We start from the raw sequence: 27,542 nt of genomic DNA on the forward strand, positions 1-27,542 counted from the left end.
CTCCAGATTGGGCGAGAAAAGAAGAGGGCGGGCACCGACTGGAAACTTCGCAGCAGCCCTCTTGGGCGCCCCCTCGCTCTCAGGGTTCAATCCCGCTAAGTCTTGCTGGAGCTGGTCCCCACCTGCTCCACCACCCCCTCCCGCGAGTCTCTACTTCTCCCCTCTTCACGCTTCAACTCCTTAGGGACGGCCTCCCTGACGGCCTCAACGCTCCCTGTGTGGAGAGGTTTACTGGTTAACAATCTGTGAGCGCCAGGAGGCTGGTCCAGGTACCCTCAGGATCCTGTTCCTGGCAGGGCACAGAGCAGACGGACAGCGTGCCGGGCACGGAGGATAAGTGAACGGATGAGCGCCTGTGTGATCGTGCCGCTGTGTGGGCAAAGCTGTGTGTCAGTGGGTGACTGTGTATGACCACGTGAGTGTGAGATGGTGGATGTGACAGAGGATGGCACGCTGAGAGGATGTAATCGTGACGCTGTAGACAGGAGAGGTGGGAAACTGCACAGAAGCATACGTGTGGCACGTTCTTTGCCGATCCTGGGCCAGTTTCCTTGGCTCTTCTGCAGCCACCGGAGAAGGACGATCAAAGAGGCACAGGTGTCCCACTGGCCACCCACAGGCCGCACACAGTTGTAGCTGCCCATTTGTGTGTCCGGCTGTCCTCTGTACTCTCAGACAGTTCTACCCTCTGTTCCAGAGGGTGACTCAGCTTGGGGAGGGGCGGGGTTGAAGACTTCAACCTCTGGGCACAGGGCAGGCAGGCTAGGAAGGTAGGGTAAGGTCCATCCAACCCTCCTGGGGTTTAAGTTCAGCTGCTGACCCACATATTCCCAGACACAAGGCTTGCTGGTTCACCTGCAATGCTATTGTTGGCATGTTGATTATTTTGAATTAAAGTCACTTAAGAAATGTCCAATGCCAGAGGGACATTCTGACCCTCCTTTCTGTCTCCCTGAAAGCAGGAAAGAAATCTCTGTGAAAGGTACACTCCTTGAATCTGGAGATAGGACACCCTTATCTCCAGGGATAGGGAATGCAGGCCGAGAAGCCTCTATAAACCAACTTTGTTACTTCTTTTAATTTACTACCCCCAAGCCCAAACTCTGTTTATTAATAGATTCTTTACTAATTGAGCATCCAAAATATGTTTTTGTCCTGTCAAGTCCTCACAAATTTATTGTCTAAAAACTATAAAAGCTGCCTGCTTTGGTCACTTCTTATGTCTCATTTCTATGAGACCTCCTTGCACACAACTAAAATTTCTTTTTCTCCTGTTAATCTGTTTTGTGTCAGTTTTATTGTTAGTCCAGCCAAGAACTCAAGATGGGGAGAGGGGGAAATTTCCCCCTCCCCAATACTATGTTACAAGATAAACCACATTCGCCATCCCCTCCTCTACACATCCTGCCCCTTTTGGCCATGGAACCTACATCCTGATTCACTCATCTCAGCCACCAGACCCTGGATTTCCCATGAATCCCAGTGATCATTTAGCAGGAGTAATGACCCCTCTCAATGACAGTCCCACCTGCCGGCCCTGTGTGGCCAAGTGCTCTGCTTACCCAGATTTAGTCAATCCTAAAACCACTTTCTGAACTAGGTGTTACATCATGCCCATTTTACTGATGAGGAAACTGAGTCACAGACTAGCCACTCAGCAGCCATCTAGTAAGTAGCCTATGTCCTCAGCCTTCTCAGGCTGCTGGAGCACTCCCTCCAGCTCTCAGTCCCGAGCAGTCCCACACTTGGCTCCAACTCTCACCCCACCTGCAGCAATGCCAGCAAACAGGACCTGTCACTCCCCAGGTATGACAAAAATGCCTTTTTTTTTTTAATTGTGCCTCTGAGATAAAATGAAAGGTCCCGACTGGGTCTAGCCCTCTGACCTCTGCCCTCTAATCACAGGGGCTGCTGCCCCGGTGTGGACTTGTCCCCCTCCAAGTTCCAGCCAGGCCTGGGGCCTGGACAGTGGGTGAGCTCACAGTAGATGGTCAAGGAAAGCAAGAAGTTCGAGGTGGAAGTCTTGTGGCTTGTGGAGGTAGCAGGCGTGGCCTGCGTTGCGCAACTTCACCGTGGCGTGGTTGGGCAGGTGGCGGAGCTGCCGCAGTGACTCCCGAGCCAGGGTGCGGTCCAGCTCCCCATACAGGATGAGAGTCGGAGTCTGCAGGGCAAGGCAAGGCGCCATGATCCTGGGGCCTGAGGGGGACTGATCCTCAAGCCATCTCCTTAGGAAATCTTCCCGATACACACCCCATCTCTTCCATCCAGATCAAGGATGGGGCCATGTGTCCTCCAAGTACAACCTATGTATTTTCCCCCCATGACCCAAGCCAGGGACAGGAAGCCAGGACTTTCAGAGACCCTCCTCCCAATACCTTCACGGCCTGGAATTGTTCCTGGGTGTAGTTCTGGGTGGAGGCAGGTGCAATGGGCACGAATCCACGCAGCTGGTGGTGGCCTCGCATCAGGAAGGGCAGGGCATAGCGGCCACTCAGTGAAGGGCTCACCAACACAGCGTTCTGCACACTTAGGTCCTGCAGCACTCGCTCCAACAGCTCTGCCCGCCCTGCCTCTGTGCTTGCCTCCTTTGAAGGTGCCGAGTTCCCAAAACCTGGGAACAGTAGAAGGCACCAGCTGAGGCAGGCTGGGAAGGTGGTCAGGACTTCCTGCTCACCATAGTGGCCAAAGAGATGGGGACCAGTGGCACATAACATCTGCTACCCCCAAATCCCCAGAAGTTATGTTTTTGTAAGGTGATAGGGCTGTTAAGAAAACCATCTTTCATTCATCATACTGGCAAAACTGAAGATTGATAGGGACCTCCTTGGTGGTCCAGTGGCTAAGAGGCTATGCTCCCAATGGAAGGGGCCTGGGTTCAATCCCTGGCCAGAGAACTAGATCCTGTGTGCCACAACTAAGACCCAGCACAGTCAAATTAAAAAAAAATTGATAATACACAGTGTTAGGGAAGATGAAGGAAAATGGATACTTTCATGTATGACTGATTGGAGAGTAAATCCATATAGCATTTTTAGAGGGTAAGATAATATTTGTCAAGAAATTTTAAATGTGTGTTCTCTGACAAATCAATTGCCCTGATGGCTACCCTACAGAAATTATTGCCCATATGCTCAAAGAAGCATGTTCAGGGGCCTCCCTGGGGGTCCACTGCTTAACACTCTGTGTTTCCAATGCAGGGGGCATAGATTCCATCCCTGGTTAGGGACCTAAGATCCCACATGGTGTGTTGCGTGGTCAAAAAATAAAATAAGCAATGCAAAAAAAGAAAAGGGGCATGTCCAAAGATGCTTCAACTTCCTTACTTGAGCATTTTGACTGACACTGAAAACTCTAAACCAGCCTACACAGCCACCGGTAGAGGAGTGGCCAAATGAAACCTGTTCATCCCTCCAACGACACACATTAGGATAAGGGAGGGTTACAGTGGCTGACATGACCCATGAGACACGGCAGAGGGGAAGAAAACCAGGTTGCAGAGAGGTTCGCTAAGCAGGCAGGACACCAGTCATGTTTACAACCCCAACCACATAACCCTGCATCTCTAGATCTAAAAGCACCCAAAGAGGATCTGGCACCCTCAAACTGCTTAGAGAAGTGACAGGGAAAGAGAAGTGGCATGGGTCTCTGAGAGGGGTCACTCTTGGTTGATTTTTTAATGACAAGAATAACAGCAAAAAATCATTTGTATAGCTGAAAAAGACATAAAGCTACCTACGTTGTCATAAAAAGTACAGTGAGCTCTCCCCATGTGATCTTTTGTGAGGCAGGTAATGTTTCTTTTATTTTACGGTCGTGTTTCTAAGTGCTCTGTGACATACAACAATCCACACCGTAGTTTCAAGGTAGAAAATAAACACAGAGCTTTTCGTGTTGCCCCTTTGTGTTGTGACTTGCCACTGCCTGTCTAGACCCTGGGGTCCAGATGCTCCCCAGCCACACCTTAGGGCTTTCCTACCCCTCCAGGTCTACCCTCTGGCATTCTGTCCCTTTGTCCCTGCTGCATGTTACCTCCCTGGACCCAGGGGCGGGGGCTCACCTGGAAGGTCAAGGGCCACAGCCCGGTAGCCCCTCTGTGCCAGCAGCTGCAGTGTGCCCAGCTGCTCCCACGTCCGGGAGCTAAAGGCCTTTCCGTGGAGCAGCACCACATCCACCCTGTGGGCACACGGGGGAGTGTGTGTGTCCTGGGGGTTCTTTCTTCCAAGGCTTCTTCCACCACCCTCCCAGGTCCTGAGCACTTGGAGTTGAGCTGGGGGGTCCCACACAGGGATGCTCCTTGGGCCTAGTCCTTCTACTCCACCCTAGGGTAAGCACCTACCTGTGGGCCCGGTGGAATGGGAGCACCTCACGGTAAAAAATGGGGGAGCTGCCAGGGGTGAGACCAGCCAGGATCGTGACATTGGAGTCTCCCCAGAGCCAGGAGGTCTGCTCAGGGGGTCCTGGCAGCCCCACATATAGCAGCAGCATGAACAGCAGGCCCAGGCCCAGGCCCAGCAGGGCAACCTGGGACCGGCTCATGGAGGTCTGTACCACAGTCTGGAGGAGAAGAGGAGATGGAGAAGAGGGTAGAGCTGAGCCCCCACAAAACCCCCTCAAATCCCACCTAGGAGTTCCCAGCAGAGGAAAAGCTCAGCCCTTGCCCTTTCCTCTGCTCTGGGCAAGTGTCTGAGGGTTCACACCCAAGTACTCCACACGCCAGGGCAAGGGCTGAGATACCCCATAAGTGTGAGGAGCATCTGAGATGTCCCCCTGGCATCAGTGGCCACCACCATCCCTGTGCCAGCTAAAACCACTTCCACTCATCAAGGACTTACGACAGCCAAGCCCTATGCTAGGCCCTTCACGTGTAATGACTCATGAATCCACACAAGAACGCTAGGGAACAGATATGATGATAGGTTTCTTATAAAGGAGCAAACTGAAGCTCGGAGAGGTAGATTCTCTTGCCCGATGTGCAGAGTAGCAAGTAGCAGAACTGACACTTGAGCCCAGGGCTGGGCTCCCAACTACCAGGCCACACTAATTTTGCCAAGAAGGAAACTGGGGCTGGGAGGTGATGGATGAACTGGTGGTTGGAGGGGTGAGGGTCATCAAAGGTGAAAGACATCAAAGAGCAAAGCAATGTCCCACTAAGGGCATGTTTGCAAATGGTTCTGTTTATCAGACTGCATACAATAATGCTAAAATCAGAATGTGATGGGAATATTTAATGTTCTACCCCAACTGATATTAAGTGGGAAGAGAACTCATGGAGAATATCCCTGATGGAGGAAGTGCCTAGGCCTGAGTACAGGGCTAGCAAGAAGCATGGCACACTTACAAATGGAAAGGGCAGCAGGAGGCTGGAGTGACAAATGCCTCCTACCCACCAGCTTTCATGCCAAGTGACCCGTTTCATGGACTCCTCCAGTCTGACTCTTTGCCAGCCCAGAAGACAGACCTCAGGACCCACACCCAGAGCAGTCAGCCCTGACTTTGAGACTCCTCTGCCAATTCCTGGCTGTGTACCTTGTTTGTCAGTAAAATGGAGAAAATAACCTTGCAGCTGCTCTCCCAAGCCTTCTGTGAGATTTCAATAATTCAAGGGGCCTGACCAAGGGCTAGCCTATCATCATTTTTTGGGTCTAGGAATCCTTGTTCCTGGATTCCAGGGAACATGTCTTTATTTGAGTGCCTGCTGGGCACTGGCCCTAGATCTGAGCTGGGGAATCGCCTTGGACCCTACCCACCTCTCCCAGAAGTTTTGGGGATGCTTCCCAAGCCCCCAGCCCCAGTCTCCAGGGTCAGGTGGTGACTGGGCAGTGGCAGCCCCTCTGGAGCAGAACCAGGAGCTGCGTGGAGGAAGAATACACTCCTCTCTTCTTTCTGCCCACCACCAGCCTCAGATGCAAGCATCCAGCACATAAGCCTAGGTTCCCACCAAGCAGAGCATCCACGCTGAACCTCTCCTGTGGTGGGCCTGGGGCACTGGGGCACCTCTCCAGGTAGGGAGGGATGGGACTGCAGCCGTTGCTATGGCAACCCAGGCAGCTGGGGCACTAGACAACAGTATGCTACAGAGATGGAAGAGGGGGAGGGGAGGCACTGTACCCACATGAGGTCCTCGGCGTATGTTTCAACAATGACACATAGGTGTACAGACATGCACACAAACTCTTGTCCCCGAACACTTTTCCTATGTACAGGCTAGTCCCTGCATGGCCACACAGCCTCCTTGCGCATGCATGGGCCTGTGTACAATCGATACCTTGAAATACACCCTCAAAATCACACATACATCAGTTATCAGGAAGGCAGACGCACAGGTACACGTACACACACACACACACACACACACGCTTTTAAAATATGCAAAAAAAAAAAATCATATGCAGACCCTCATATCTCAAGCACACAATCCTAAAACTACACACGTACACAAGAACGTGTATTTGGAGGTACAGGCAGGCAGACACCGAAACACAGAGCTTCAGAAATATATATACATACAGGTAGATATACATCCTTGAAGCCACACAGCGCACAGAAATACTCACAGTAGACATACACAGACACAAGCGGGCAGATAGACTGACATACTGCCCCCCCGCGCAGGCACACAGAGAAACTGACACACGCACGCACACACCCAGGCCCCCAAGAACACCCTGCCAACAACTGAGCGGGTGCACACACGTGACAAAGGAACAAAAACAAGCACACTGGCTGCCCCAGCGCGGCCCCTCCGGCAGGGCTCTGCCCCAGGGCTCCGGGGGCAAGGGGCGGGGCAAGAATGGCCCGCCCCGGGCAACCTGCTGGCCTCACTCCCCGGGGACACTTACCGGGCCAACAGGGATGACTGGACCCGCCACCGTTGGGCGGGCTCTGCTCGGATGCAACCAGCGGTCAAACGGCGCCGCGACGTTGGCGCTGCTTCCACCACTCTGCGGGCCGCTGCGGTCACTAGGTGGCGGAGAGCCTCAGTGCGCTTGCGCAGTCCGCGGTCTCAGTCCCGCGCCTGGCAGCCAAGTTGGAAGGGACACTGGGGAGAGGCACCCCAAAGCACAGAGGCCCGGCCCCACTTCCCACTGTCCAGATATTCCAGGTTGTTTTTCGGCCTGAGAGCTGGGACATAAAGAGAAGTCACCCGACTTCTTCCCACCAGCGTGTCTCCACCCTTAGTCTCTGGTCTGTATGGCAGGGTTAAGGATAAGGGTTGTCTTTAGGCCCACCAAGGGTTGTCACCACCGCAGAGAGTTGTCTTAAGGACCTAATGTCTGGAATGGAAGCTTCACTGTGTAACTGCCAGATATTAGTATTGTTTTGAAGCAGCCGCAGGTCTCTGGTCAGCCACTTCCCTGACCCCTGCAAACACACACACACACACACACACACACATGCATGCACTCAGCCAGAGTCCTGGTGGCCTCTAGGCTCCTTCATGTCTCTATAAGTCATCTATCCTGGTTAGTGACATGTGACCAACATCTGACCTGTCCCTAGCCTGTGTGGCCAGGCCTGGAACAGGGAGGTTGAACACACAGCATTCACTCATTAGCACTCTGTGGAGTAGGCAGCATCACACCCATTCTACAGGCAAGGAAATATGCTCAGGGCAGCTGGGAGATCGATCAAGACCAGGCATTGTCAAAACTTCTCATTCTAATCGGTCTGGCTTCCATATATGTTCCAGATTGAAAACTCTGGGCTTGGGCAGCCCAGGCAGGGGATGAGGCGGGGGTGGGGGGGGGGTGGGGGGGTGGCAGTGGGGAGGGACAGGAGCGATGAGGCCCCAAAGGAACACTTCTTCTCAAGATAAACCATATGCACCTCGGGCAGGTTGCTCAGGGTCTCTGGGTCCGACCCAGTCTGGAGTACATGGGGTCGAGGGGCATGGGGAAACCAAGACCGCTGTGAGAAGATGGGTCTAGCATAGCAGCACCCACCTCCCTGCGACGGATTGCCGCCACAAGCGGGCGCCCTGGAGCACGGCCCAGCCCCCGCCCTCCGGCGGGCCACCTCCCTCCTTCCCCGCACCAGCCCCTTCCCTGCTTCCGCGCCCCGGCCCGAGTCGCCGCCTTCACTCGCCAGCCGCCTCGCGCAGCTCCCCAGGTACCTATCCCGCGCCCTCCGACCCTCTCTTCCTTTCTCTAGTTAGACCCCACCCCCACCCACCGCAAAGTTTCTCCTCTTCTTATCTTGGCTCCCCAGGCCCCCTTACTAGGGTCTGCCCCCCTCGGCTTTTGCATGCACCTTACCAGACCCTGCGATCCACAACCGACCTCGTCGGAGGGGACAGAGCCAGAGGTGGCGGTGCCGGAGACCGTGCCTGGCCTCGGCGACCGTGTGTTGGGCCTCAGCGGGCAGCGCGCTGAGCACCTCGCGGGCTTCGTGGGCCGGAACTCCAAAGCTTTTCCCCGCTCAGCGCTCCGGTTTCCGGCTCCGGAAAATAGATTTTTTTTTTCACTCCAGCCCCGACTCCCTTGGGTCTGCGGTGCCAATCCATGACCTATAGCAGTGCCTGGAGGAGGAAAAGGCTGATAAGCAGAATAGTTAGCTACTTACTGTTGATACGTTTGCTATACTTACTGTGTGCCAGGCACAGGGAGTGTTTTACACGCCTGGCTTCATTTAATCCTACCTACCACCTAGGACTTCCCTGGTGGCTCAGACGGTAAAGCGTCTGTCTACAATACGGGAGACCCGGGTTCGATCTCTGGGTTGGGAGGATCCCCTGGAGAAGGAAATGGCAATCCACTCCAGTACTATTGCCTGGAAAATCCCATGGTCAGAGGAACCTGGTAGGCTACAGTCCATGTGGTCACAACTGAGCGACTTCACTTTCACTACCTAGGAGCTAAGTTCTATTGTATTATCCCCAAAGGTAGGAAAGGATAATAACAATGGGAACAATAATTGTAATGGGAGCCCCATGTATTGAGTTCTTTCCAAAGGCAGGCACACTCAATTATCAGTGTTTTGTTTTTTTTTTTTTAACTCATACATTCTTGAGGTGGACGTTCATGTTCCACAGTTCAGATGAGGAAACTAAGGCAATTAGGTAGTGGCAGAGGCAGAAATAACACCTGTTTTCCTCATCCAAGGCGCGCGCCTAGAGTTCTGGGAGCCTCCTTTGCTGCTGCAGGAGAGACCCCTGCCCTCTCCGGGGCAGCCTCCCTGCTCCACGTGGGCAGGGTGTTCTGTGGCAGCAGGTATGGCGGGCGTGGAGCAGCGCGAGGGCGCCATCCAGGTGCAGGGCCAGAGCCTCTTCTTCCGAGAGGCTCTCCCTGGCGGTGGGCAGGCCGCCCGCTTCTCTGTGCTGCTGTTGCATGGCATACGCTTCTCCTCCGAGACTTGGCAGAACCTGGGCACGCTGCACAGACTGGCCCAGGCTGGCTACCGGGCTGTGGCCATTGACCTGCCAGGTAACTCGGGGGGCGGGGGCAGGCTTCTGGACAGGGGTTGTGGGGGCCTCACCGGGGACCTGGGGCTGGGGGACTGGGGGGATTAGCCAGGCTGATCCCTGAGCTGGACAGGTCAGAGTGCACACTACAAGGCCTTCAGGCTTCTCTAGTCCATCCAGATACAGTCTGGACACTGCCCAGCTGCATCTGTGTTGCCTGGTGCAGTGTCTCAGTGTCTCTGAGCCTGTTTCCTTATCTGTAATGAGAGAGAACCACACCCATTCTGGAGGATGGTTTTAATGAGAATGGATTGAGATGCTCCATATGAGTATGTGACCAGTACGTAACACAGAATAATTAGTACTCAGCTGATGGCAAGTAAAATGTTTTGAAAGAGCTGTAACCACTGGCTCTGTTGGAAGCCCTAAGGAGTGTCCCCTGGCACCTTTGGGGGTGGCTAAGCCCCTGGTCATGATCCCACCTTCAAAGCCCTAAGTTAGGTCCTGAGGAGGGAAGGGCAGCGCCAGACCGTCAGTCATAACCTCAACTGGCAGGCCCCAGCCCACGGTGCCAAGTGTGAAAGGGGCAGCATGGCCGACCTGCTTCCATCTCTGGCCGTGGCTGGTATGGTTTCAGTGCCCAAGGGCGGGCCTCCAGGACAGGACAGGATTGGTTCTGACAGTGGGTTGGGCTGAACTTCCAAGCCAAGGCCATGAACGAATCCTTCTGCAGAAGGTAGGGACTGACTAACAGAGGGGAGATATGTGTGCAGAGACCACCCCTCATCCTGTCCTGGAGGGCATTTACCCTGCCAGCCCTGGGACAGGGGTCTCTGAAGCAGTTAACTCACTTAATTTTCACAACAATCTCAAATAGCAGATACTTTCGTTACCTCCTTTTAACAGATGGGGGAACTGAACAGTGGAGAGAGGGCTAAGGGCACTTTCCCAGGATTACATAGTAAGTGGATCACTGGGACTTGGATCCAGCCATGTGGGGCTTCAGAGCCTGATTCTTTGAGGACACTGTTCCGGTGGAGGTGGGCACAAACATGGAGGGAAATGCCTTATGGTTGCCACAGGTACGACAGACCTAGGTTTCTGCAGGAATAACTACGCGCATGTTGCAGGAACCTGACACAGAGCTTGACCTAGGAGGGCTTTCTGGAGGAAGGGACCATCTCTCTGCTGTCTTCCTACTCACCACCTTTGTCTCTCCCACACCTGAATCCCTGCAGGTCTGGGGCGCTCCAAGGAAGCAAAAGCACCTGCCCCTATTGGGGAGCTGGTCCCCAGCAGCTTCCTGGCAGCTGTGGTGGATGCTTTGGATCTGGGCCCCCCAGTGGTGATCAGCCCATCATTGAGTGGCATGTACTCCCTGCCCTTCCTCACGGCCCCAGGCTCCCAGCTCCGGGGCTACGTGCCAGTGGCCCCCATCTGCACTGACAAAATCAATGCTGCCGACTATGCCAGAGTGAAGGTACCCCTGTGTGGGAGGCTGAGATGCCCCTGCCAGGAACAAGGAAGAGTCCATCCTGGGGCCTCGGCGGGGCTGGGTAACCAAAGGGTAGTTTCTGAGATGAGTTGAACCACCAATCTCTACCCTTGGGGTAAGCTGACAGCAGATTACTATGCCAAGCCCATGCTGCGTACTGGGGTAGACACAAATTTATGCCTTTCCATACGACCCCTTCACTGGGCCAGCTTGTCTCTCCCCATCATTTGCAGTGACCCCAGGGAGAGACCAAAGTGATGGGGAGGGCTGGAGCTATCTCTAGGAGGCTGGGTCTGGAATGGCAGGTCCCTGTTGACTCTGCCTCCTTTTTCTTTCTCTAGGCATCAGTTCTTATCGTTTATGGAGACCAAGACCCCATGGGTCAGACCAGCTTTGAGCACCTGAAGCAGCTGCCCAACCACCGGGTGTTGGTCATGGAGGGGGCGGGGCACCCCTGTTACCTTGACAAACCCGAGGAGTGGCATACAGGGCTGCTGGATTTCCTGCAGGGGCTAGCATGAGGAGCAGCCCTGCTGATGGGGGTGGCCCGCTTGCCTGCCCTGGTCTCACTCTTGCTCATTCTCTCTCCTTCCCTTTGTGGGTTCCTTCTCATCCTGTACATTGCAACAGGTATGTCTGTCTATCTGGGTTCTTTTCTTTTAGGGTCTGTCATTTCCTCTTCTTTCTCTTGCAGGGACAGGCTGAAGAGGTGAAATCAAGAGGAAAAAAATTTCAGGAATCAAGGGACATAATCTGGTGGAGGGTAACCCATTAGATGAACTTCTATGTTTTCCTGATCAGCTTGCATTCCTTCTGCTCTGCCCAGCTTCTCCCCACCTACCACCTCCTCCTTTGGCTGCTCTGCTGGGTAGCACAGCCCCTAACTCCGCCTCTTAGGCCACAAAAATATACATACACACACGCATACTTACACATTAGAGTCATCTATGTTCCCAAATATGACCCTTCACTGGGCCGTACACAGCTCTGAGCTGACATTCAAGGCAGCGTTGCATTGCACGCACAGACACACACACATACTCTGCCACCACACAAGTACTTACACAGGCACATTCTGCCCTCCCCAGCCAGGCAGCACCCCATGTCTGGGAAGGCAGGGATCCCACGAGGCCAGCCCTTGCAGGAGACCCTCTACCAGGGTTAGGGTATGGCTAGCTCTGAACTTCACTAACCCACAGGTTGCAGCTGGCCCCGCATCACAAATGCTCCCAAAGGAGGGGTGGGGGAGGGCACCACTTCGACCCTCAGATCTCCCAGCTGGGTGCTCCACAGCTCCCCAGGCCTGGGTCTTCTCGGCCTAGCTAGTTTCCTGCTCTGAGGTTTGGCTGGTGGGGAGACCGAGAGTGAAGGTCTGTGAAATAAAGTGATACAACTAGACCCGCAGGCTCTCGCTGTCTCCAGAGCGCCGCCCCTCCCCCGTCCCTTGGGGACCGCCACTGCGAGCCCCTCCCCCACCCTGGCGGGACCAGATGGTCCCCCTGCCCTTTGTCCACCGGGCCAGATGGAGGGGAAGGGAGATTGGATTCCCCTCCCCACCCCCACACACCCAGGTGCCAAGAGACTCAGCTGTAGGGGAGGTGGAGGTCAGTGGGACCAGGCTGAGCCGATTACAGAGAAGGGGAGGTAGATTTGAGTCCCAGGGGGCGCGTCGGCTTGGGGCGCCGTGCGGGGAAAGCGAGAGCTTGGGAACCGCCCAGCTCCCCCCGCCTACTCTTATCCCTTCCCTAGTCGAGTACTCAACTACGCCGCGACCCTGGCCCAAAAAGGAATTCTGGGGGTAGCTTTGGGGGGAATCACGGGGCGGGTGCACCGGGTCACACCGCTCTCAGGCCCCTCCTCCAGCTGGTCCGGTAACCTGTCCTGGACGCACAAGGGCCGGGCCTGGCGGAAGCTGGGGGTGGCTGAGGGGCGTGGGGCTTGGTGGTGGGCGAGAGCCCCGCGCGGGGATGGATGGCGCAGAAGCCAGGAGCTCCGGAAACTCGGCCCCGCAATGGGTCGAAACCTGAGCTCCGAGGGATCCGAGCGGGAGCGGGGCAGAGGCCGAGATGGGGGTGCAGGGGACTCGGGACGGAAGGACCAGCTGGCCGAGAGCGAAGGGACTGGGAGCCGGGCGCAGCGCGGGCGGCGCGGGCAGAACCGTGACCGGGACCGCGCTTCAGGCCGGATCCCCCTTCGCCCCCCACTCCCGGGGGCTGGAGGAGCTGGCGGGGGAGGGTCGTGCTAGCCCTCCCGGAAGCGGCCGCCGCTCGGGGCGCACCGCGGCGCGCGGGGCGGGGCGGGCGGCTGCGGCACTGGGGCGGCTGGGGCGGGCCCGCCGCGCTGTAATCGGATCCGGGGAGGGGGCGGGGAGGGGCCGGGCCGGGCGGGCCGGGGGTGGGGGGGGGCGCGGAGCCGGGCTCCGGGCCGGCCGGGCTCCGCGCCTGTCAAACCCCTCATTGTTCGCAGCTGATGTCACTCGCAGTTGTGAGCGGCCGCCTCTCCCGGGGACAATGTGGGACTGAGCGGCCCAGCCGCCGCGCCGCCGCCGCCGCAGGACAGCCCCAGCGAGGTAGGGCGCGGGCCGGGCGGGGCACCGTCGGTCGCGAAGTTTGGGGGTTCGGCTGGGGGGCGGGGAGCCCGCGCCAGAGTCCACAGGCCAGGGTCCCGGGTTTGGGAGACCGGGAGACTGCGAGGAACACGTTCCCTGTCCCATACGGGCCCAGGCCTGCACAGGTGGGGGGCGCTGGTCGGCCAGAGGAGCCCCCAGTTACCAGGGAGGGGCTTTCTGGACCCGACACCCCAGATTTGAGGCCCTCATCCCACCTGCTGTTTCTGTCCTTTGGACCTGTTCTTCTCTAGACCTCCTGCCCTGGCTTCTGGTTCTGCTCCACCTCTGTCCCCATCAGCCACTCCCCTGCAGTTCCTGGCTCAGCACACACCCCTTCCCATTCTCTGCAGTCCCTGGGGGCGCCAGACACAGAGCTCCAGGCCAGGAGTGTGTGGAGATGTCAGCTTGGTGGCTCAGAATGGTCCCTGGTGCCCTGTGGCTCTTGAGCCCCTCAGCTCTGACCTAGCTTCTTAGCTGGAGTCTTAGGAGGTGCGGGGGCTCTGGCTACTCACTTGAGCCTGGCCCTGGAGCCTGCCTGGCCAGGAGAGGGAGGTGCCCGCCTCCTCACTCCCCTATCCCAGGCCCGCCATCTTGGGACCTGTGGCACCCAGTGCCCCGCCCGGCTCCAGCGCCCTGGGGAGTGGTCTTTAAAGGGATGCACTTCGGGCCAGGTGCATTCCCTCCTCCCGGAATTGGGCTCTTAGTCCCCCACCAAGCCCAGGATGATCACCTTCACGCGGGTCCAACAGTGTGTGTGTCGCCACGGGCTTTTCTTCTCCCACAAAGAGTTTTTAGACCCCAGGGACTCCCCAGGACCTTAAACATCAACTCCAGCCTTCACTCTTCCCTGGGATTACCCTCGCTGCTTCAGAGCCAGCACCTGGGACCCTATTGTTTTCCCATCTGACAGTCCCCTAGCCCCTTTGGGCCCTGGAACCCCCTCAAACTCCAAGGCGCCCCCATCCCTGCCCCCACCCCCTAGCCTTCATCAGCATGCAGGCTCAGGCCGCCCAAACACAAGGGGATTGTTCTTCTTGCATGCTCAGGGTGGGGGGCTGGGAGCAGGCGGCCCACACACCCTGGCAGGCCCAGGCCACAGGGAGGCTGCTTTGCCCCGCCCCGTGTCCCCAGACAGGCTCTGTCCACCCTCCCTACTCCCATCAGTGCCACCCCCCTACCCCAGCCTTCATCACCATTGCCTGGTGGCACTGACCTCTTGAGGAAGGAGCTCTGAGCCGCACAGGTGGACCCCGGGGTTCCGCCAGCTCTGCCAGCTGCCTCATTCTCATGTAGCTTTGCAGACAAGCTCCTTTTTCTCAGGGCCTCAGGTTCCTGTCTGGCAAGGCCCTTCCAGCTAAGACAGGTTGAGCCTGACTTTGTGAAACCTATCCCACACCGCAGCTCTTCCTTCAGCCTCCCTTTTCCGTGGGGAAACTCACTCAGGGCCCCCAGAAGTCTCAAAGCAAAGCGCAAATCCCCCACCCCAGTGATATGCCCGGGGACCACCTAGACTCAAAGACACAGCAGGAGCAAGGGCTGGGGTGCTGAGGAACGGGAACTGGGAGTCCTGCCCAGGCGGATCCTGACTCTCCCATGCGGCTGGTCCCCTGCGCCCTGAGTCTTCTCACCCTGCTCTCACAGTTTTCTCTGGGATCCTTAGCCTCATTGCTGGTCTTTAATGCCTCCGAGCCCTGAGTCTTTCTTCTCCCTACATACTGAGCCTGGTCCTGGCTCCTGGAACTCTGCATAGTGGAAAAGCAGACTCAGAATTGCCCAAATGGGGCTCTTAGTGAGAGGCATCTTTGAGGAGCAGAGAGGCCTGAGTGATTGGAAGGTTTGGGGAGGGCTTCATAGAGGAGGTGGCATTTGAGAAGGATTTGGACAGAGAGTGGGGAGGATGGGCAGTTGAAGCTAGGATCAGCCTGGGCAAAGGCCCAGAGGCCTGGAGGTGCTAGGCATGTTTTGTAGTCTGGTGTGTGTGGGGGATGGGGTAGGGATGAGACAAGAGAAGTTGGCAGAAGCCGGATCATGAAAGGCCTTGACGGCCTGTCTGTGGAGATCAGGCTTTATTCCTTGGAGACTGGGGAACCAAGGATGGCTGTTGGGCAGCAGAGTGACCCAGTCTTCAGCGTGGAGAGCAGGAGCTAGAGAGAGCTTTCTCAACTGGGGTGAGACAGTGAGGGGATGGGTACCAGTGGGTGGGGCTGTACCATGAAGTTGTGCCCGTTCTTCTGGAGTCCAATCTGGGCCAGGGCCTGCCTTGCTTCCCTTGGCCCTGAGGACTCTTGGGGGCGGGTTGGGGGAGGGGGGCGTTGCCTAACAGTGCTCTAAGGAAGACTGTAGCATTTCTGGCACCAGCCAGCTTGTCAGAGAATCCCTTCTCTGCCTAGTACTGAGTCTACAGGACAGTTCTAGGTCAAGAAACCAGAGGCTGTAGCTCAAGGACCCCAGGCTGCTCCCCTGCAGGCCCCTCCTCCCTGGACTCTCCCATAAAGTAGGTATGAATGGCTATCCTGGGAGGCTGTAAGACTGCGAGGCTGGGCATGTGGGTCCGAGGATGCTGGGGCAATTCTTGCGGAGGCCTAGCTAATTGGAAAGGCTAAGTGTGCCCAGAGAAAAGGATGGGCAGGGGAGTCAGGGTCCCTCAGTACTGATCCCCTCTAGGCCCAGTGTTGACCCCCCCCACCCCCCACCACGCCCTGCCTCGCCTGATGCCCCGAGCCATTCCCCAGCATCACTGGGTGTGGCCAGCATGGCTGCTTTTGGAGTAGGAATAGAAGAAGGCTGTTAGATTGGGGGCTGGAAGGGGATGTTGGGATGTGCGGTGGGGATGAACTTGGAGACTGGACCCTTCTCTCTCTTCCCAGCCCAGGTGGGTCTACAAACCCTAGTTGGGACAGACACTCTGGCTAACAGAGCCAAGGGAATCCCCCAAGGGGCGGGCCAGTCCACTTGAGTTGCTTGGCCCCAGGAGCCCTCCCTTCCCCTGGATTGTTCTTGCTCCAGAACAAAGCCAGGGTGGACACTTGATCCCTGCATGTAGGGGGGGGAAGCTGGCTAAGCCCCCGGCCCTTTGATTGGGCAGCTGTCATGAGAGAGAGACAGCTGGGGGGGGAGGGGCAGGAAGGGGCAGCCGCCATGGCTTACACAGCTGTCACCCCCCGCTCCGCCCCCTGCAGCCCGAGTGGCAGGAAGCCAGGGACAGAAGGAGTGGGCATTGGATCTGGGGTGGGGGTCTGGGGAGCAGGAGGGAACGCCCGAGGTCAGAGGCCTGGTCTGAGCTTGGTATGTTCTGCCAGGGAGCCCTGCTGACCAGAGGGGGCTGGGCACCCCCAGAGGTGAGCTGGAGGTCAGTGTGGCATGGTGCGTAGCTGCCATGTGGGTGGCCCAGCAGGGACCTAGGGCCCACCAGGCTGGAGCAGCGAACAATTCCCTAGAGCCCCTGTGAGGGCAGAAGGGGAGCCAGAATGCCTAGTAGGGCTGCTTGTTTACAGAGCTCCTGGGAGAAGCATTATAGACCTGATCAAGACTCCTTCTTCTCCCCAAAAGACAGGAAAGACCTTGAGGGTCCCTCAGAACAGGAAGGACAGAGAGACCAGCCATTCCCCTTGTCCCCCCAGCCCCCACAGACACACACGTAGCACAGGTGGGTAAACTGAGGTCTGTCAGGTGCAGGCCTGGTCAAGGTCGCTTGGACTTGGGGCAGTGGGGCTCAGTGTAGACCCAGGTATCTTTTTCAGGGCAGGAGCCCTAGTTTTGGCCACATCTCAGCCCTTCTGCCCTGTTTTCCCAGGAGCCTTTGCCCACAAGAGGTGATGTGGAGATGTCAGGTTTCCCACTGGTTATCACCCCAAAGGGGTCCGTGAGCCCCAGAAAATTCTAGAGCTTAAGATGTGGCTCTGGACAAGTACAGTCTTTTCCAGACACAACCCATGTCTACTAACTAGGCAGGGATCTCAGGGATGACTAAAGCCTGCTCCCCACCTTTGAAGAGCTGCCTCTGCAACCGTCCCCCACCCTCAAAGAGGACAGCCAGACAGAGGAGGCAGGCAGGACCCTGCTAGTCCCAGCAGACCCCACCTTTCTTGTGACCTTGGGCATGTTACAGACCCTCTCTGGGCACCAGGCTCCCCTTGTGTTTGGTGAAGTCTTCCATTCAGATAACCAGTGTGTTCTGAGTAACTTCTCCGGCTGGCTCTGGAACACAAGGAGAAGGTGGCAGTCTTGGCTTCTGCTCTAAGGGGCTCCCAGGCTGGCTAGGGTCACCGAAACGAAGCACGTCATCACGAGTGCTTTACTGGGGGAAGTGCTGGCAGCTGGGGGAACGTCAGCAAGGGCAGCCAGCGTGACGCTGGCCAGGATGCTCACAGAGCACCGGCCCTGCATCCACTGTTGCCCTCTGAACTCTGGAGAGCCTACGGAGAGAACTCAAGCAGAGGAAGGAACAGGTTCTGGGGAGGCAACAGTTACTGGCTGTTTGGGGAGTCAGGGTATCACCCCCTTAGTACGGATGAAGAAACAGAGGCCTCAGGCCATACAGTGGCTTCCTGAGTCAGCCAGGCTGGGAGACCCACCCCTCCTCCTCCATGCTCAACCTCAGGCTAGCGGTGGGGGGTGGGGGGTGGGTTTCTGAAGGGGACACTGGACAGAATAGATCTATACTCTTGATGCTGGAGGCAGGATAGGGCAGGGGGCTGGGGAGGAAGGTGCCTAGAGGTCTCTGGGGGCACTCAAGCCCCCGCCCCTCCTAGCAGTAGGGATTTTAGGGTCAGGGCCTGCTCTTGGCTCAGACGGCACCAGGTGGTCCCCTCCCTGTCTTCCTGCTTGGGCTTTGGTCCCCCATGAACTCCCCATCAAGGCTGAGCCTCTACGGGAGATAGCCGCTGAAGGAGAGGGATTTCCAAGCAGGATTAAGGTCCAGGATTAAGTCGGGGCATGAAAAGGGGTCGGGTGGGGAGGGCTGGCGGCCAGGCTAATCCCAGCAGCTAATCTCTGGCTCCTCCTTCCTCCATCAGTTAACAGCCTTGACGTTCCTCTACCGGCCCCCAGTCCCGTTCTTACCCATCACCTAGTCCCACAGGGGAAGCAGTCCCTCCATTTTATGGGTGAGAACACTGAGACTTAGAGTCCAAGTAATTTGTTTCTGGTACAGTAGAAAGTGCTCCAGGCTGGGAACACCGCCAGCTCGGACACTTCTAACCTCCCTGGGACTTAGGAGAGGGCTCAGAAAGCCACCGTGCACACTGCCGGTCCCAACACCCCACGCCCACCCCCAGTGCTGAGTGAACCCTGCTCACAGCTGTCGCAGGAGCCTCTGCTCTCGTGACTCCTAGTGGACAGGCACAGCCCACCCTCCCAGAGTCTTGCTACCTCCACTTCCACCCACCTTTCAAGACCGCCCGTGGCTGCTCCGGCTCCCTCTCCAGCTGCTCCAACCAGGCTCTAGCCAGCGGGGGCTCTGCTTCCTGGACGCAAATGCCTCTTGTTTGAAGTAACCTCTCAGTTTGAACCCAACCTTCAAGGCCCAGTCCACAGGGGTCCCCTCTCCCAGGAGGTCAGGGAGGAGGCTCCCTCTCTCTGGATTCCCACAGGCCTCCGAGTTCATTCTTTCTTTCCATGTACCAGGGAAAGGGAAGAATACTTGTGGAGACACAGGCACCCAACTTATTTTAATTCTCGTGAACTCTGGGGATTGGACTTGGTATTCCCTTTGTACAGATGGGGAAGCTGAGGCTCAGAAGGGTTAGAGATGCTGGCCAGGCTTACACAGCTGGTGAGTCGCACACAGCAGACTGGTCAGTGTGACACTTGAAACTTGTGCTCCACGCTGTCTCCCTGCTCTGGAAGTTTGTCTAGTTTGGCTTTGGGATTCCCATGTAAGGGCAGGGGACCTGAAAGAGAGTGGAGCTCCTCTCTAACCCCTCTCCCACTGTCCCCGCAGAGCCAGCCAGGCCACAGTGTGGACGCATTCCCAGGCGGCCTCAGCCCCAGCCCCGCCTGACAGGATGAGTGGCTCAGATGCGGGGCTGGAGGAGGAGCCAGAGCTCAGCATCACCCTCACACTGCGGATGCTGATGCACGGGAAGGTGAGGCGGGGCGGGGGCGGGGTGGGGGGGCGGTGAGGTGGCTTCCCTGTGGCTCAGGATGGGGCAAAGGGAAAGGTGAGGCAAGACCTGGCCGGCTTGTGGCGGGGAGTCTGATCTTGGGTATCCTGTCTCCTGTGGAGTCCAACCCGCCCCCACCCTCAGTGGGGCAAAGGGCGGTGCCTGGGGTATGGGTATGCTGCTGACTTCACTCTTGTCTGGTTTGCAGGAGGTGGGCAGCATAATTGGGAAGGTAGGTGCCTCGTTCTATTCTGTATGTCCCCTCCAACCTGAGACCTCAGGCTTGGAAAGGAAGCAACAACCGCTTGGCCTAAGAGCCATTTTCTGTTCTGTCTCCTGCAGAAAGGAGAGACTGTAAAGCGAATCCGGGAACAGGTGAGGATGGAGTTTGGGAGAGGAGCCCAGGGTACCTGGTTTGGAGGGGAGGGGAGATGCCTGCCCCACCCTGTCCCTGAATCCACCATCCAGGATCACCAGTCAGTGCCCCTAGAAGGTGGCCACTTCCAGCCTTGGCTGGGGCCTGGTGAGTGGGGGGCAGGCAGGTTCCTGGCCAGGAAGCAGAGAAGGAGCCCCGCTGCTTGTCCTATACCCGCAGAGCAGTGCCCGGATCACCATCTCTGAGGGCTCCTGCCCTGAGCGCATCACCACCATCACTGGGTCTACAGCAGCCGTCTTCCACGCGGTCTCCATGATCGCCTTCAAGCTGGATGAGGTCTGTGGCCGGCTGGAGGGAGGCCAAGGGTGGTCCCCTAGGAGGAACGGGACTCTGATCCACAGAGTGGCTACGGGCGGGATGGAAGGCCAAGTGGGATGTGGGTGGGCTTCCCTCCTTCGCCCCCTGGCAGGAAGGTGCCCCAGGGGCGGGGGAGCAGCACAGGCACGCACGGCCAACCGCGTCTTCCTGGCCAGGACCTCTGCGCTGCTCCTGCAAATGGAGGGAATGTCTCCAGGCCTCCAGTGACCCTGCGCCTTGTCATCCCTGCAAGCCAGTGTGGCTCGCTGATTGGGAAGGCGGGCACCAAGATCAAGGAGATCAGAGAGGTGAGGGGAGGGGGTCTCGAGGGGAGAGCTGGGCTTACGGCTTCCTGTCCCCTGGGGAGCTATGAGCCCGGGCCCTCTGCTCTGGGCTATGGGAGTAGCCGGAAGTGGCCCCCATTCTTTGCCCACAGACTACAGGTGCCCAGGTGCAGGTGGCAGGGGACCTGCTCCCCAACTCCACAGAGCGTGCTGTCACCGTGTCCGGGGTGCCTGATGCCATCATCCTGTGTGTGCGCCAGATCTGTGCTGTCATCCTGGAGGTGGGCCCGGGGGCAGGGAGAGAGGGCAGAGGCTGGACCCTGGGGCTGCCTTGTCAGGCCACCCAAGCCTATGCCTGTGACACCAGGTGGGGGTAGGGCGGGGCTGCAGGGATGGATGTGAGACGCTCAAGGACATCGAGCTGTGTTGATCTGGGGCTTATGGGGAGGGCCTTGGGAACACAGGGCCCTTGGGGAGGGCAGGGGGGCCTGAGAAGGTCCTGACCGAGCCTCCCCATGTGTCCCTTCCAGTCCCCACCCAAAGGAGCCACTATCCCATACCATCCAAGCCTCTCCTTAGGTACTGTGCTTCTCTCCACCAACCAGGTGAGGGGGAACAGCAGGAAGGGTAGGACGTGTTACTGGAGAAGCAGGGGAGGCGGAGGAAGGAATGGGGGGTCCAGGGAGAGGTGGGGAGGGGTGACTCTACCTACACTGCCCTATCACAGTGACCCTCTTTGACGCACTCTGTCCTCACAGGGGTTCTCTGTCCAGGGTCAGTATGGCACTGTGACTCCAGCTGAGGTGAGTGCCCAAAGCCCATGGCACCCCTTCCAGAACAGAGCCTCCTCTGACTCCTGACCCCTCTTCTTGGCACAGGTCACCAAGCTCCAGCAGCTCTCGGGCCATGCAGTCCCCTTCGCCTCACCCAGCATGGTGCCAGGTGAGCAGTCCCTGCGGAAGGAAGCAGGGGCAGATCCCAGGGGGCCAGGCAGCCCCCTCTGGAAAGGACGAGGGGAGGCAGGAAGGACCCAGACTCACGCCCAGTCCCTCTTCTTCCCGCCTGTAGGACTGGATCCTAGCACACAGACCAGCTCACAGGAGTTCTTGGTTCCCAACGACGTGAGCATGGGATGGGGTGGTTTGAGGGGGAGAGTAGGGGAGCCCGGGGGTGGGGGGTCTGGGCCTCACCTAGGGTTGAATTCCACCCCCTCCCCAGCTGATTGGCTGCGTGATCGGGCGCCAGGGCAGCAAGATCAGTGAGATCCGGCAGATGTCAGGGGCACATATCAAGATCGGGAACCAAGCCGAGGGCGCTGGTGAGCGGCACGTGACCATCACTGGTTCACCTGTCTCCATCGCCCTGGCCCAGTACCTCATCACTGCCTGGTGAGTGTGGGGTGGGGGTGTCACAGGTCATGGGGCATCTGTGCCTGAGAAAGGCACCGGTCGGGTGGAGAGAGCGGACCTCCCTTCTCCCGGGCCTGTCCTCTGCCTCCCTAAGCCTGCCGCACTCATCCACGTTGCCCCATCTTCCCCCTGCGTCTGTCCCTCGTGCCCACTGTCCATCCCTGTCTCTCCTCCCTGGCACTCCGGTCTCCCCATGTCTCCCCTTACCCGATGCTGTGTCTGCTTGTCCTTATCTGCTGTGTCCCATCCCCACCCTTCCGACCTGTCCCATCTTTTCCCCAAACACGCCCATCCATGTCATTGCTCTCAATTCCTGTTTTTCATCTAATCTCATCCCTTATATCTGCCCTCATTGCCCCCTGTCTCGCCGCCCCCACCTTCCCTTCATCTCCCCCCTCTGTCCCTCTTTCCAGTCTAGAAACGGCCAAGTCTACCTCTGGGGGGACACCCGGCTCGGCCCCCACAGACCTGCCTGCCCCTTTCTCGCCACCCCTGACGGCCCTGCCCACCGCTCCCCCAGGCCTGCTGGGCACGCCCTATGCCATCTCCCTCTCCAACTTCATCGGCCTCAAGCCCGTACCCTTCTTGGCTCTACCACCTGCCTCCCCAGGGCCACCGCCGGGCTTGGCGGCCTACACTGCCAAGATGGCAGCGGCCAATGGGAGCAAGAAAGCTGAGCGGCAGAAATTCTCCCCCTACTGAGGCTGGCTGAGGCACAGGTGCGGGGGCAGGCAGGACCGCCGGCAGGGGGCTGCCTCTGCTACCTGCCCAAGGACTCCATCCCGGGAGGGGGTCCCAAACGCCGCTAATGCCCAGACGCATGGATGCAACCCCCCCCCACCCTGCCCCAGTCTGTGGGAGTTCCTGCTCTTGGAGTGGGGGTGGTTTCCGGCCCAGGGTTTTGGGAGCTGTGGCAGCCCCAGGATATAGGGGGCTTGACCCCCTCTAGCTCTGTGCTTGGATGCAGGGAGCATCCTAAGTGCCCCCACTTTGGGGGGTGTCACTCATGCACTCCCCATCCCTCAGGGCTTCCCTTCTACTGTCCCCCGCGTGGGGATCAGGGAGGAGGCCTGGGGGTGGCTGGGGGCCTTGCTTCTCTCCCCACCTCCCTGCAGATTCCTGCTGCTTCCACTGATACCCTTTTGACTGGAATGGACTGGCTGGGCTTGGCAGAGGGCAGCCTGAAGAGGGGGCACTGCCAGGCAGCTGGGGGAGTGGCATGGGGGCAGGGGCCGAGTTCTCAGCAGCAGATACTCTGTACAGTTTTTTCAATTCCTGTTTTTGAATAAATATTCTCAGAGACCAGGAAGCTGTGAAACATTGTGGGTGTTGGCAAAACCTACAGAATATGGGTGCAGCCGAGGTCCCAGAGGACCCCAATCTATGACTCCATCAGCCCCAGCTGGGCCTCAGCCCCTTCCACATGCCAATTCTGGGGCTTTAGGGCTCTTTGGGGGTCATGTTGTCCAGCCTCCTGTCTCTGGCACCACAATGATCCAGTTTTTTTCTGGGCATTTTTAGAAGCTGATGGAGGAGTCTCAGTAGTTCTGTCCAGCTTCTTCTTGATGCATATGTCGCAGAGGTCTTTCCGAATGTCCCTCCACTTGTTCTTCCTGCTGTGGCTGTAACCCAGACCCTGCCCTGCTTGGCCCACTCCCTTTGGCTGTGAGCCCTTAGGGCCCTCTTCTCTGTGATCCTGCCCACCTCCGCTTCTTCCTTGGCCTGGGGACCATCTGTGAGTGTCCAGATCACTCAAGCTGGAGGAGCTCTTAGACATAGTCCCGGGTACAGATGGGAAAACTGAGGCCTAGGGAAGGGTAGGTGTGTGTACAAGGCCATGCAGAGTTGGCCCCGAACTCAGGATTGCTCCCAGAAGAATCTGGGCCTCACCAGGCTACAGGCCCCCTTTCTCCCATTCCAGGGTCAGAACTCCAGGCAGGGCAGCTGCCACAAGCTGTGCTGGAGGCTGGACGGGCCCTTTCCGATACCACCCTGCTTTCTCCAGTCCCGGCTCACCTGGGAGACATCTCTCACGTGGCCTCTGACATGCTCAGGCTTTCCCTTTCTGTCAAATCCCGGCCTTGATCAGGTGCCTCAGAAGGGCCAAGGGCAGGGCCCTCTGGAGGTCTCTGGAGGTGCTGCAGGAGGGCCCGCGGGTGCCAGGCCCGCGAAGTGCAGGCTCGGGGGGACCACGGCAGCGCTCGGCGGGCAAGGCGGCCCAGCGTCCGGCGTACAGGGCGCTGCAGCAGGCCGTACAGGAAGGGGTGAGCCGCGAAGGCCGAGTAGGCTATCCAGGTGACGGCCGCCTCGGCCGCTGCGGCCTGTGCAGCAGGCGCCAAGCACGCACAGCCGTAAGGCAGCCAGCAGGCTGCGAACTGGCCCACGGCCAGCGCCGGAGCCAGGGCTGCTTTGCCCCAGGGCGGGCGAGGCCGGAGGGGCGGCAAGATGGAGAGGCGACTATCCAGAGAGTCGGAGCGCGGCCGGGACCCGCGTGCGGGTCGTGGGGGCCGCAGGGCGGCCCGGCGCGCCACGAGGAAGATGCTGCCGTAGGCGCCGAGCAGCAGGAGGGCGGGTAGCGCGAAGGCCAGCAGCGCCCAGAGCGGCCGGAAGGGCCCGAGGCCTCCCGCCAGGACCGAGCAGCGAGCCGGGGCCGGGGGCGGTGCGGGCGGCGGCCCGAGCAAGGACAGCGCGCCCAGCAGCCCGGCGGCCGCCCACACGGCGGTGAGCACTAGGGTGGGCGGAGGTCGCGCGCCGGGCCGCAGCGGATGAACTATAAGGCGGTAGCGCGCCAGGCCGAGCGCCGCCACGCCGAGCGTGCAGGCCGGCAGCAACGCCGCCGAGAGGAAGCGCGCCGCGCGGCAGGGTACGGGGCCCAGGCGCACGCGGCCCAGCCCCGGCGGCGGAGCGGCCAGCAGGCCCAGCGGCATGATGGAGGCGGCCGCCAGCAGGTCCACGACGCACAGGTGCACGAGGTAGAGAGCGTCGCGCAGTCCCGGCGTCCGCAACACCACCACCAGCAGCGCGCCGTTGCCTAGCAGTGCCGCCGCCTCCACGAGAGCCGCCAGGATCAACCCCATCGAGGCTGCGACTTCTGGGGCGCTCAGCCCTGTGGCGTTGGCCATCCGAGCGCTTAGGCTTCGCCCTGTGCTGGGAGGCAGAGAGAGAGAGGGAGATGGAGCTTTCCCCTCCCCGCCCCCCATTACCCTCATTCCCATCACCCACCATCCATCCCTTGCTCCTCTGGCCTCTCACCTCACAGGCTGCCCAGGCGCTGGCTCAGATGCCCGGGCTGACATCCTTCTGGGGGCTTGGCTGGCCCCATGGAAGGGTGCAAGCCGGGGACTGTGGCTCTGTCTTCCACACCAGCGACTCAGCCCCTGCTGGAGATGGTACCGGCTGTCACTCTGATGCTGCCCTTTGGAGACACACAGAGCTGGCAAGGGAGGGGCAGGGCCTGGCACCGGCCCCCTGGGTCCTAGCAGCTGCCAGCTGGAGGCTAGAGGCTGTGCTGTGGAAATGCTGGGAGGGCCTGGGGAGGGGGACCCGGAGCAATCATAGACTGGAGTGCAGACTGAGGACGTTAGAGTGTAGGCTTTGGAGTCAGCCAGGTCCTATTCTGTCTTTTCCAGGCAGAAAATCTGCTCTCTTATGCCATCCCCCTCAGTGAGGGTAACTGGATCATTCAGCCTTGGTACTGAGGGGAAACTCAGGTACCAGGGACACAGGAGCTGGGAGACGCCTAAGTACCCTCTAGTCCTCAGGAGGGCTAGTTCTCTAGGTAAAGTGAGGGGGAAGCACAGGACTTTGGCGCATAGTAGGTTGCTCTGCTGGTATTAGCTTGGCACAGAATAGGTGCTTCAAGACACTGTGGAATTAATGAGAGGAAGCCTTAGGGGCAACTAAAAGCTTTTTTTGGTTGTTTTTGCTGTTAGCAAATGAGTCCGCTTCTGCTAAGAACACCCTGAATTTTCTTTAGGAAGCTACCTTCCCCAACTCTCAGGACACGTGGTTTGGGTAAGATCCTAACCTTTCATGTCATACTGCAGGCACAAAAACCCAGCCCTAGCCATGGTATGGCACCCCCCGAACAAGGTATTGGCTCAGGGAAAGACGTGTGACTCCAATGGGGTCATGTCGCCCAGTCCCATGGCAAAACCCCATCTATACCCTGATAGCTTGCCTTTGTGTCTGAAGCTCCTTCCTTTCCTCTGAATCCCGGTCTGGATACCCAGGTGCCTCTTCAACATCACTCCCGTACAGAAACTACTGGGCATCTCAAAAGTTCTACACCCTAACATAGGGCCTGACTCATGGCCCCCAACCGCAACTTTCTCCACAGACTCTTAGTAAATGCCATCTCAGAAGTTTCCATCGACACCTCCTTTTCCCACTTACTCCACATCCAAAAGATCAACCTGTCTAAATTCAGCCACGTCTCACCACCATTATGTTCCCAGGCACTGCCACCCCTCACCTGGACTATTGCAGCTTCTTCCTCACGGATCTGATCTTCGTTCCTGCACCTCCTGGTGGTCATTTGTCTGTTTGCCCTTAGATCCACTCCCATATTCCCCAGCACTGCTCTGCCTTCCAAGAAACTGATTTACTGGGCTCCTCTGTCAGTTGGTTTTGGGGTATATTCAGCCAATGGAAGTTACCAGCAGAACTGGAGGGTGGCAGGAGGGAAGAAGCCAGGGTATTTTTCCTCTCATGCTCAGCCTGGATCTACCTCTAGATCCGCCTCTGTGGAAGACTTCATCTCCCTCCATAGCCCTGGCTCCCTTCAGGCAGCCCCCTCTGGGATTCTGGCACCTGCTGGGGGAGCCCAGTCTTGGGCATTGGAATTCCATTATCCTTCCAACCTAAGAATGGTAGCAACTTCCTGCGGTTGCTAATCCCAGGATTGACTCACCAGCCCCTCTGGTAGTTCAGCTCCTTCTTTGTATCAAATTCCTCTTGTCTGGAATACATAGAGTGATTTGTGTTTTGTTGATTGGATCTTGACTGACAACATAGATCCACTCTCTATGCAGCTGGCCAAAGTGGATCTCTCTAAAGACAAACCAGGTCAGGTCATGATTCTGCACTCATCTCTCCAAGAGCTTCCTGTCATCAAAATAGAATCTCAGCCCCTCTGTGCTGAGATTGCCTTCTCACCTTTCTGACCTCACCCTCCTCCTCCTTGCCTCCCATACTTCCAGCCATGCAGTCTTTGTGCTGGTCCCACATGTCAAACTCCTTTTCCCTTGAGGAAGTTTGCATGTGCTGTTTCTTCCGTCAGAACACCCTTCCCCCAGATCTCTTCATGGCTCGCTCTCTCACCTAATTCAGGTCTCTGCCTTCAGTGACCATCTTTCCTAAAATTGTTCCACCTTCTCATCACTACCTCTTTAACCCTGTTTTATTTTTCTTACTGGCCCTTTTCCTACTTGAAATTGTGTTTCCTATCTATGCACGTACTGCTTACAGCCTGTTTTACTAGAATGCAAGCGCCTTGGTAGCAGGGACC

General features: G+C 57.9%; 4 protein-coding genes across 14 annotated transcripts; 2 read left to right on the forward strand and 2 right to left on the reverse strand.

Moving 5' to 3' along the window:
- Positions 1 to 1,807: 1,807 nt before the first annotated feature.
- ABHD14A (abhydrolase domain containing 14A) lies at positions 1,808 to 8,403 on the reverse strand. Of its 4 annotated transcripts, none has more exons than XM_086367757.1 (6): positions 8,256 to 8,403; positions 6,840 to 7,015; positions 4,337 to 4,554; positions 4,058 to 4,173; positions 2,376 to 2,611; positions 1,808 to 2,161 (listed from the first exon to the last, which is right to left on the reverse strand). In XM_086367757.1, the coding sequence occupies exons 3-6, from the start codon at positions 4,534 to 4,536 to the stop codon at positions 1,979 to 1,981; spliced, it is 735 nt and encodes a 244-aa protein (XP_086223883.1). In that variant the 5' UTR covers positions 4,537 to 4,554; positions 6,840 to 7,015; positions 8,256 to 8,403; the 3' UTR covers positions 1,808 to 1,978. The 4 variants fall into 4 exon arrangements, with proteins under 4 accessions (XP_086223883.1, XP_086223882.1, XP_086223884.1 ...); XM_086367756.1 differs by having other exon boundaries at positions 6,840 to 7,122; XM_086367758.1 differs by having other exon boundaries at positions 6,840 to 7,187.
- On the forward strand, positions 8,056 to 12,293 carry ABHD14B (abhydrolase domain containing 14B). 2 transcript variants are annotated; one of them, XM_086367763.1, is made up of 4 exons: positions 8,056 to 8,109; positions 8,209 to 9,422; positions 10,639 to 10,880; positions 11,237 to 12,293. In XM_086367763.1, exons 2-4 carry the CDS (start codon positions 9,212 to 9,214, stop codon positions 11,414 to 11,416), a joined length of 633 nt encoding a protein of 210 aa, XP_086223889.1. In that variant the 5' UTR covers positions 8,056 to 8,109; positions 8,209 to 9,211; the 3' UTR covers positions 11,417 to 12,293. The 2 variants fall into 2 exon arrangements, with proteins under 2 accessions (XP_086223889.1, XP_086223886.1); XM_086367760.1 differs by having other exon boundaries at positions 9,102 to 9,422.
- Positions 8,056 to 23,342, forward strand: PCBP4 (poly(rC) binding protein 4). 5 transcript variants are annotated; one of them, XM_086367750.1, is made up of 14 exons: positions 8,056 to 8,109; positions 13,362 to 13,464; positions 19,445 to 19,589; positions 19,816 to 19,839; positions 19,950 to 19,982; positions 20,203 to 20,319; positions 20,517 to 20,648; positions 20,777 to 20,905; positions 21,155 to 21,229; positions 21,383 to 21,427; positions 21,503 to 21,566; positions 21,693 to 21,745; positions 21,843 to 22,012; positions 22,644 to 23,342. In XM_086367750.1, exons 3-14 carry the CDS (start codon positions 19,509 to 19,511, stop codon positions 22,708 to 22,710), a joined length of 990 nt encoding a protein of 329 aa, XP_086223876.1. In that variant the 5' UTR covers positions 8,056 to 8,109; positions 13,362 to 13,464; positions 19,445 to 19,508; the 3' UTR covers positions 22,711 to 23,342. The 5 variants fall into 5 exon arrangements, with proteins under 5 accessions (XP_086223876.1, XP_086223878.1, XP_086223873.1 ...); XM_086367752.1 differs by lacking the exon at positions 8,056 to 8,109 and adding an exon at positions 15,913 to 15,997 and having other exon boundaries at positions 13,288 to 13,464; positions 22,447 to 23,342; XM_086367747.1 differs by lacking the exon at positions 8,056 to 8,109 and having other exon boundaries at positions 13,288 to 13,464; positions 22,447 to 23,342.
- On the reverse strand, positions 19,145 to 26,747 carry GPR62 (G protein-coupled receptor 62). Of its 3 annotated transcripts, XM_086367755.1 has the most exons (3): positions 26,508 to 26,747; positions 25,286 to 25,413; positions 23,345 to 25,180 (listed from the first exon to the last, which is right to left on the reverse strand). In XM_086367755.1, exons 1-3 carry the CDS (start codon positions 26,598 to 26,600, stop codon positions 24,064 to 24,066), a joined length of 1,338 nt encoding a protein of 445 aa, XP_086223881.1. In that variant the 5' UTR covers positions 26,601 to 26,747; the 3' UTR covers positions 23,345 to 24,063. The 3 variants fall into 3 exon arrangements, with proteins under 3 accessions (XP_086223879.1, XP_086223880.1, XP_086223881.1); XM_086367753.1 differs by lacking the exon at positions 26,508 to 26,747 and adding an exon at positions 19,145 to 20,356 and having other exon boundaries at positions 24,050 to 26,394; XM_086367754.1 differs by lacking the exon at positions 26,508 to 26,747 and having other exon boundaries at positions 23,292 to 25,180; positions 25,286 to 26,022.
- Between the last annotated feature and the right edge of the window lie 795 nt (positions 26,748 to 27,542).

The sequence above is a fragment of the Bos grunniens genome, chromosome 22 (genome assembly GCF_055505025.1).
Source record: "Bos grunniens cultivar Pamir isolate PY7600 chromosome 22, Bosgru_T2T1.0, whole genome shotgun sequence".
Taxonomy (NCBI): Eukaryota; Metazoa; Chordata; class Mammalia; order Artiodactyla; family Bovidae; genus Bos; species Bos grunniens.

Coding starts and splice junctions, on each gene's coding strand:
- ABHD14A (XM_086367757.1), bottom strand. CDS start 4,536: ATGAGCCGGTCCCAGGTTGCCCTGCTGGGCCTGGGCCTGGGCCTGCTG. Junction 4,174..4,336: donor CCATTCCACCGGGCCCACAG/GTAGGTGCTTAC, acceptor GTGTGCCCACAG/GGTGGATGTGGTGCTGCTCC. Junction 2,162..2,375: donor AACAATTCCAGGCCGTGAAG/GTATTGGGAGGA, acceptor CTTGCCCTGCAG/ACTCCGACTCTCATCCTGTA.
- GPR62 (XM_086367755.1), bottom strand. CDS start 26,600: ATGGGAGTGGATCTAAGGGCAAACAGACAAATGACCACCAGGAGGTGC. Junction 25,414..26,507: donor AAGAAGCTGCAATAGTCCAG/GTGAGGGGTGGC, acceptor TACCATCTCCAG/CAGGGGCTGAGTCGCTGGTG. Junction 25,181..25,285: donor GCGCCTGGGCAGCCTGTGAG/GTGAGAGGCCAG, acceptor TCTGCCTCCCAG/CACAGGGCGAAGCCTAAGCG.
- PCBP4 (XM_086367752.1), top strand. CDS start 13,365: ATGTCACTCGCAGTTGTGAGCGGCCGCCTCTCCCGGGGACAATGTGGG. Junction 19,983..20,202: donor TAAAGCGAATCCGGGAACAG/GTGAGGATGGAG, acceptor CTATACCCGCAG/AGCAGTGCCCGGATCACCAT. Junction 22,013..22,446: donor CAGTACCTCATCACTGCCTG/GTGAGTGTGGGG, acceptor CCCTCTTTCCAG/TCTAGAAACGGCCAAGTCTA.
- ABHD14B (XM_086367763.1), top strand. CDS start 9,212: ATGGCGGGCGTGGAGCAGCGCGAGGGCGCCATCCAGGTGCAGGGCCAG. Junction 9,423..10,638: donor TGTGGCCATTGACCTGCCAG/GTAACTCGGGGG, acceptor GAATCCCTGCAG/GTCTGGGGCGCTCCAAGGAA. Junction 10,881..11,236: donor CCGACTATGCCAGAGTGAAG/GTACCCCTGTGT, acceptor TTCTTTCTCTAG/GCATCAGTTCTTATCGTTTA.